At 37.9% G+C, this 7,988-nt stretch overlaps 1 protein-coding gene across 1 annotated transcript; it reads right to left on the bottom strand.

Moving 5' to 3' along the window:
* Positions 1-5,812: 5,812 nt before the first annotated feature.
* Positions 5,813-7,745, bottom strand: LOC116124468 (uncharacterized protein At4g06744-like). Its single transcript, XM_031410206.1, has one exon. The coding sequence runs from the start codon at positions 7,475-7,477 to the stop codon at positions 5,915-5,917; it is 1,563 nt and encodes a 520-aa protein (XP_031266066.1). The 5' UTR covers positions 7,478-7,745; the 3' UTR covers positions 5,813-5,914.
* Between the last annotated feature and the right edge of the window lie 243 nt (positions 7,746-7,988).

The raw sequence follows: 7,988 nt of genomic DNA, 5'->3' as shown, positions 1-7,988 counted from the left end.
TACTCCTAGGTAACCTAATGGACGACGAGCTATGAGTCACTGTAGACCTTGATGGACTCTGCCCCCATTTCTCTGGTGAGATGAAGACCTGCTAGCAATGCCTCATATTCATCTTCGTTATTAGAGGCGTCAAAACCGAACCTTACTATGACCCTGATTGGATCTCCCTCTAGACTTTCAAGCAAGATGTCCGCCCCTGCCCCCTTCTCATTCGAGGAGCCATCTATATACAGAGTCTATAGCCATAAGTTTACGTTCTTAGGTGTCTGTTGCTTGATCTCTTTCTACATATATATTTCTGGCGGTCTTGGCTTGACGTTTGGCTGATAAGAGAACTCAGATATAAAATCCGCCACTGCTTAACCTTTGATCGATGTCCTCGGGACGTACTTATATGTCATGCTAGCTCATCTCCATTGTCCACTGGATCAATTTACCTGATGCCTCGGGCTTCTACATTATCTTCTTTAACGGAAAGTTTGTCAGCACATGGATGAAGTGTGCTTGGAAGTAGGGTCTCACTTTCCTAGCGGCTACAATAAGGGCGTAGGCGAGCTTTTCCATGTCCGGGTATCTTGTCTCTACGTCGAGCAGCCTCTTGCTCACATAGTACATGGGCCATTGTATTCCTCCCTCTTCGTGTACAACGCCGCACTAACAATAGTTTAGATACCGATAGATATAGTAGTAGCGACTCACCCTGGATGGGCTTTGACAACAATGGGGGTTGCCTGGGGTGTTCTTTCAGCTTTTGGAAGGCTTTCTCACATTCCTTGGTCCACTTGAAAACTTTCTTCCCCTTCAAGGTTTCAAAAAACTGTAAACCCCTGTCCATGGCTCGAGAAAAAAATCTGCTGAGCGCAGTAACACGTCTAATCAGATTCTGTACCTGTTTAATGCCAGTCAGGCTTTTCATGTCGAGCAAAGCTTGAATCTTCTCTGAGTTAGCTTTTATGCCTTGTTGGTTAACAAGAAAACCCAAGAATTTTTCGGAGCTCACTTTGACAGCACTTTTTCAATGGATTGAGCTTCATCTGATACTTTCTTAGGGTGTCAAACATTTCCCCCAGGTGCTCAATATGACTTTCGACGACCTTTGATTTGACGAGCATATCGTCGATGTATACTTCCATGGAGTGGTCGATTTGATTGGCGAACATCTTGTTCACCAAGCGCAGGTAGGTCGCGCTAGCATTCTTGAGACCAAATGGCATAACTCTGTAACAATAAAGCCCACGATCAGTAATAAAAGAAGTATGCTCTTTCTCAGGCTGGTACATCGAGATTTGGTTGTATCCTGAGTATGCGTCCATAAAACTAAGTAGTGCGTTTCCAGCCGTCGCATCTACAAGCTAATCAATCCGGGGTAGTGGAAAGTTTTCTTTCGGACAGGCTTTGTTTAGATCCGTGAAGTTGACACAAGTCTGCTACTTGCCATTCGGCTTCTTGACTAGGACTGGGTTGGCAAGCCAGTCCGGGTACCTAACTTCTCTTATTAAGTTGATTTCTAAGAGCTTGTCGACTTAATCTTTGAGTGCTTAAGAGCGCTCTGCATCCATGGCCCTTCTTTTCTATCTTTATAGGTTGAGTCTCTGAGTCAAGGTTTAACCTATGGCATATCATTTTAGGGCTGATCCCGACCATATCATCGTGCACTCATGCAAATACATCAAGGTTTTTCTTCAGAAAGTCGACTAGTTTATCGGCCATCACTCTGCTCAAGCTGGTGCCGATCTTCAATATGCGAGTCAAATCCTCCTCGCTAATACTTACTCCTATCAGCTCCTCAGTTGGTCCCATTATGGACTCTTCTTTGTGACTACGAGGATCAATGGAGTCTTCTAGTGGTCCGGGGCTTGGCTTGGATCTGCGATGATCATGGTCTTTGGATGTGACCATTTCTGTGTGGCGTTTATGGCCCGATTATAACATTCCCATAACTCTTTGGAGTAGCTCCTGACTGTCGAGACTCTCCCAGTATTTGAAAACCTTATTGCTTGGCAGCGCACTGACATGACTGCGCTTAAATCATCCAAGATTGGCCTTCCAAGTATGACGTTATATGTGGTCAGGCAGTCCACCACTAGGAATTCAACCATTATGGTTTTGAACTTTGGTTCAGCCCCCAGAGTTACGAGGAGGTCTATAGTACCTTAGGGAACTAGGCTATCCCTGGTGAACCCACAGAGCAGCGAAGGGCACGCTCATAGATTCCTTTCTATGAATCCCACTCCTCGGAAGGCTCCCAAGAAAATAATGTTCACTACGATCCTATTGTCGACCATGACCCTTCACAACCCTTTGGGGTTATCCTGCACTTGGAAGAAGAAGTAGAAAAAAGAATAAATATAGTGATAATTTGATTCTTCGTCTCCGTAGTAAATAGGAGAGAAAATCGAATTTCTTTCTTCGTTTTTACAATATACAAAAGAAAAAAAAAAGGAGTTAATTAATATTTTACTATTTTTTATATTTTAGAGTTATAACAATTAGTTAGTTATGAAAATCCTTTTGGAGCGAATCATTTATTAAGAAAAATCGATAAGCTTAATACAAAATACAAAAGCAGAAAAAGAAATAATAATAACTTGGTCCCGGGCATCTACCATTATACCCACAATGGTCGGCCATACTATTGATATCCATAATGGAAGGGAGCATTTGCCTATTTATATAACAGATCGTATGGTAGGACATAAATTGGGAGAATTTGCGCCTACTATAAATTTCCATGGACATGCAAAAAATGATAATAGATCCCATCGTTAATCGTTAATAAAGTGAATATAGATTCATTGGGGAGAGGTGAACCTTATGATAAAGAGGTTGTACAAGGAAGGCGGTAGATTATAGAACAGACAGAATGGCAAAGAATGATAAATAAAAATAAAGTAGTTAAAGTAAAAACTAAAGGAATTCTTTTGATTGAATCCGGAATCAAAGTTAGTATTCGGTGTGTGGATAAAAGATCTACCTATGTTATACTATTCAATTCTCGACGCTGAATCGACTTGATAGCTCAGATATTGTTATTCATGATATTGATCTGATTCGATATCATCGAAATGGAATTCATCCCATTGAATTTACAAGCGAAAGGTTTATCATCTCTATGGGATTAAATCCCAAGTTATTGCAAAGTAAAAAAAAAAAAAAACGAAACAATGAGATTATGGAAGTAAACATTCTCGCATTTATTGCTACTGCATTGTTCATTCTAGTTCCTACTGGTTTTTTGCTTATAATATACGTAAAAACTGTGTGTCAAGGTGATTAATTTGAATGAAACTTGACTTCTTAGTTCTTGTCAATGATTTAAGAAAAAAGATTCCAATTTCACGTCTTAAATGAAGGGTTGACTAGCTGATCAAACTAAATTATAACTTAATGCATCTCTTTACATAAAACAGTGTTCTCATGGTTTTAGTTATTATAGTTTTTATCGCTTCAACAAGTAAGAATCTTATATTGTTGATAAGCGATTATCAAACTTTCTTTAGTGTACTTTTAGATTATATATTGATGATGCATAACGAACCACCATTGGATGCTACAATGGTAAAAGAGCAAAATGAGGTTTCATAAGCTTCTGCGTTCGAGTCTCGCTGTGCACTAATAAGGGTGGCCACTAAAGCTCTTATCCGACTGGCAATTCGAGGGCCTTGGGAGATTAGTTGAGATTCGAGTTCCCAAACGCTAATAATGGTAACCATTGAGGGAATTTACACGGTCGTCAACTTTAGGGTCCCGAAAGATTAGTTTATGTACGTGCAAGCTGATTCGAACACCCCGATCACCAAAAAAAAAAAAAAAAAAAAAAAAAATTACTTGAGATGTGCACAAGTTAGCCCAAACACCTCTTATTACGTATCGAGTGTCTCATAACACAAATCCAAGGTAGATATTAATTGCTTTCCCTAATAAACATTTATAGGGTTTAAGGTGGTAAGTTCAAAACATGGGGTGGCCAAGTAATAAAGTGAATTTATAGGGACTGATTAAAAATTCTATATAAAATTTGAAAGTTTTTGTGAACCCTATGGTTTAGCCCTAATTTATGATGTATATCAAATGTGTTTGGTTAGATTACCACCCATATAATCAACAATTATTATTATTGGTATTGGAAAATTATTGAAATCTTATATTACTTAACAATCAAACATAGTAATGTCAATAATATAAGATGACATTACTAGAATAATAAGAGATAACCCCAACTAAATAGCCCCTAAGAGGATATTATATACTCCTGTTATATAACATATATAATCAAGATTAAGAAGATAAATTAAAATATTTTTTCCTTCAAATTAGTGATATATTAATTTATCATTTACATATTAATGCTATGTTTAAGATACTGATTGAAATGTATGGTATTTTACTCATACAATATGAGGGGAAAGAATTCCAGTTGTAAAATATACAATTGAAGACATTAGACCATTAAAATCCTTAATCCTTGGTCCTTCCAACAATTTTTTGGGCCTCAAGTACTGATTTATAAGGGTCCATTTATTTTAGAGTAAACCGTTCAAATCTATTAGGTTAAATTATAACGTTGATTTAGTATTATATAACAAGATTTTACACATATTCTAAAAAACACTGCTAAATTATGAAAATTTATGTATGCCACCTAAATCACCTAGTTAACATAGATAAATCAAAATCTAAAACATTCTTGTACTCATTCAAATAAGTTATATTTTTAAAATGCCTTTGATACAGAAAATATTATATAATTAAAAATGTTATATTAATAAAAAAAAAAAAATTAGTCGGAGGTAACACTATTTTATTTGGAAGCTTGACCTTGAGTCTTCTCCTGCTAATGTTAATTTGTCCATCGAAAATGATAAAGCTATTGAAGGTTACGCATCGAATTTATGTACCAAATAACATGATAAAATCTTGATCATTGATTAATATTAATTAATAATAAATTAACGATTAAGATTTTGTCATGTTAATCGGTACATAGATTCGATGCACAACCTTATGTAGTATTACTTTTTGTCTATATGTATAGGCTAAGGGCTATTTGATTGACTCAACCCCTGCAAGATTTTTTTAACTCTGTTCAAATCTTAAGCCTGTACTATTGTAGGACCCAATTTTTGTTTCTCGTCATGCTTTATTAAAGCTGAAAAGATTGGCGCTTGTTCTGTCCCCATAGTTTAGGACTTTAGGTCAATTTTGGTCCCTCCTCATCACAACCTCTAAGAATGACCACATTTGATTTTGCGGTTCATTACCTGTTTTTCTCACTTTTTTTTAAAAATTGTTTGATCCCACTTCCAAGTGAAAGAATGGAATATTGGTGAATAACAGCTACTTCTAATAGATGCATCCAGTATGAAATTTTTAATGTATCATTTAAAAAGTTTTGAGTTAGACTCTTTTTTTAATCCCTATTAACATAGCTATTAAAACTCTTATTTAATTAATAATTTTAAAGTATTAGATAATTAATTAAGGTATGCGTATCTGATTAATAATTTTAAAGTATCATATGATTAATTGAGGTATGTGTAAACGAGTCTGGACACTCTCTTTCGTAAAAACAAAATGGTTTGGACCAATCTCATATAACTATTAAACATATACTTGTTTAAGTGATGCATTTAATTTTATATTCCTGTCATAGTTAATTTAATTTTCTTGCATTAAGATGCTGCCCAACATTCATTAATTGTTTGTAATATTTAACTTCATAAATTAAAATGGAAACAGAGGAAAAAAGCAATCACGAGTTGATTTATTGGATTACAAATTATCTAGTTACATTGATTCTACATAGTATATGAAAGGGAAAGAAATATATATATATATATATGAATGACAAAGCCTAAACATGAACGTCTAGAAGTAGAATGCGTCCATCTTCAGGATCCGGTGGCTTAGCAAATTACAGGCGGTGCGGTTTAAGGGCAGCATAAGTCCGAGGTGATGGAGCAGGTGCAAGTTCAACCGTTGACTTTTGATCAGACGTCAAAGTATCAGTATGATTGGCATAACGATTCTTCATACAAGGAATCAAATTTAATGACTTCTCGTTTGGACAGGTCCTCCGCTTGGAGAAGAATTTACGGCATTCTTCAGGTGATCTCTGAAATGTAAGATCCAAAATGCAGTTCATCCGAATATCAAGTTTCTTGTTCCTTATCAACTTCCTGCATTCAGGTCCAACCTGCGTAAAATAGTTATATGACAAAGACAAGTTCGCGAGCTTCGGCAGCTTGCAGACCATCTCCGGAACCGGCCCGTAAAACTGGTTATTAGCCAAATTGAGGTTCTGCATACTGGCCAAACATCCAAAAGAGTGCGGAATGGGGCCAGTCAACACGTTGGTGCTGACATCGAATACAGTGGCATTTCTCAGGAAGCCGATTTCATATGGCAAGCAACCTGAGAACTTGTTGTTCAGGAAAAGCACTTCTAGCAGGTTCTTTGCTTTGCCAATGCTGCTTGGAATGGGACCGGTGAACTTGTTGTTGGCGAAAGTGAGATAAAGAGCTCGTGTGGAGCCAAGATTCGAAGGAAGATTTTCCGAGAAGTGGTTGTTATTGATGAAGAGGACATCAAGATCCAGGTTGAATACTTCAGGTGGAACCTTTCCTCCAAATGAGTTGAACCTGAGGTCCAAGAAGGTTAATTTCTTGCAGTTAAGAACTTCCATTGGGAACTCACCGGATAACTTGTTGTTGCTGACATCTAGCTCGTACAAGTACTTAATCTTGGATGTTAATTTTGGGATTGAAAGGGTGAAGTTATTGGAATTCACGTGGAAGATTGCCAAGTCATCCAACTGCTCAAGAAAATCAGAGAGGCTAAATCTCGGACCCTTAAAATTATAGCCATTGAAGTCTACTCCCGCAACCGCCCTCTGTTTTACGTCAGGACGAGTATCACATACAAAGCCTTTGTATTTGCAAACATTTTTACCTTTCCATGAATTTGTAATATGTTGTGGATCATCAACAATTCTAGTCCTGAATCTTTGAATTACTTCGCGAGCACGCATGAGTCGGGCATTCGGCACGGACGGGGTTGGGGTGGGTGTCGGTATTGGAGACGGAGGTGGCGGTGGTCTTAGCTTTGGTGGAACTGGTACTGGTGGCAGCGGAGGTGGTGGAGATGACCGCCGAGGCGGCGATGGCTTTGGTGGTGATTTCTGCCGCGGCGGCGGCTGTGGCGGTGGCGGCGATGGCGGCGGTGGAAGCGGTGATGGAGGCTGTGGCGGAAGCGGCGGTGATGGCGGCGGGCAAATCGGCTCGGGAGGAGGAGGAGGAGGACAATTTTGATATCCAGGAGAGGGAGCGGGACCAACTCCACCTCCACCTCCACCGATAATGATCTCCAAACCTTCTCTTCTTGTTTGATGATCACCAATTACCTTATGATGCAAACATGAATTAAAAATGAAAGCGAATAGCACTAGTGAAGAACAAAGCTGAGAAATGGAGGCCATAATTGTATTCTACAGGATTTTTGAGAGTTGTAGCTATATAAATAGAATAGAGAGTGGTAGACAAAGAGTGGATGGCAGTCAAAGACTCACGAGCAAATCAGACGACCGTCTACCTCAAATTTACTAGCACTGGTGTTTAACTCACTCTGCGTTTATTGTATATTTACTTTCTCCAACTTTTTGGTAGGTTCCAAAATTTATGGCTGTCTTTAACTATGGCTTCAATGCATGCCCGTCCAACTCTCTGGTTTTAATTCAATTCATTAGATTTACATAATGAAAATGGCAATAATACAGTACTACTACTGCCAGCCCGGTAGATAGATGATGATTAGAAAAAAGAAAAAGAACAACGAAAATATGGTATTCTGCCAACCCATTGAGAAACTTTTAGATTCGAATCAAAGGTTAAAGTAATCAATTAATAATCTAAAAGCTTGAGCTAGTTATTTTTTGTTCTAATAACATGTTCCTTGTGTGGAATAATGTATGTGGATTAAACAATACCCTT

This window comes from Pistacia vera, unplaced genomic scaffold (assembly GCF_008641045.1).
Source record: "Pistacia vera cultivar Batoury unplaced genomic scaffold, PisVer_v2 Contig152, whole genome shotgun sequence".
NCBI classification, from domain to species: domain Eukaryota; kingdom Viridiplantae; phylum Streptophyta; class Magnoliopsida; order Sapindales; family Anacardiaceae; genus Pistacia; species Pistacia vera.
Note: the sequence above shows the minus strand (reverse complement) of the source record. Positions and strands in the feature narration are given on the sequence as shown.

Excerpts from the sequence above, each read along its gene's own strand:
- LOC116124468 (XM_031410206.1), bottom strand. The coding sequence starts at position 7,477 with ATGGCCTCCATTTCTCAGCTTTGTTCTTCACTAGTGCTATTCGCTTTC.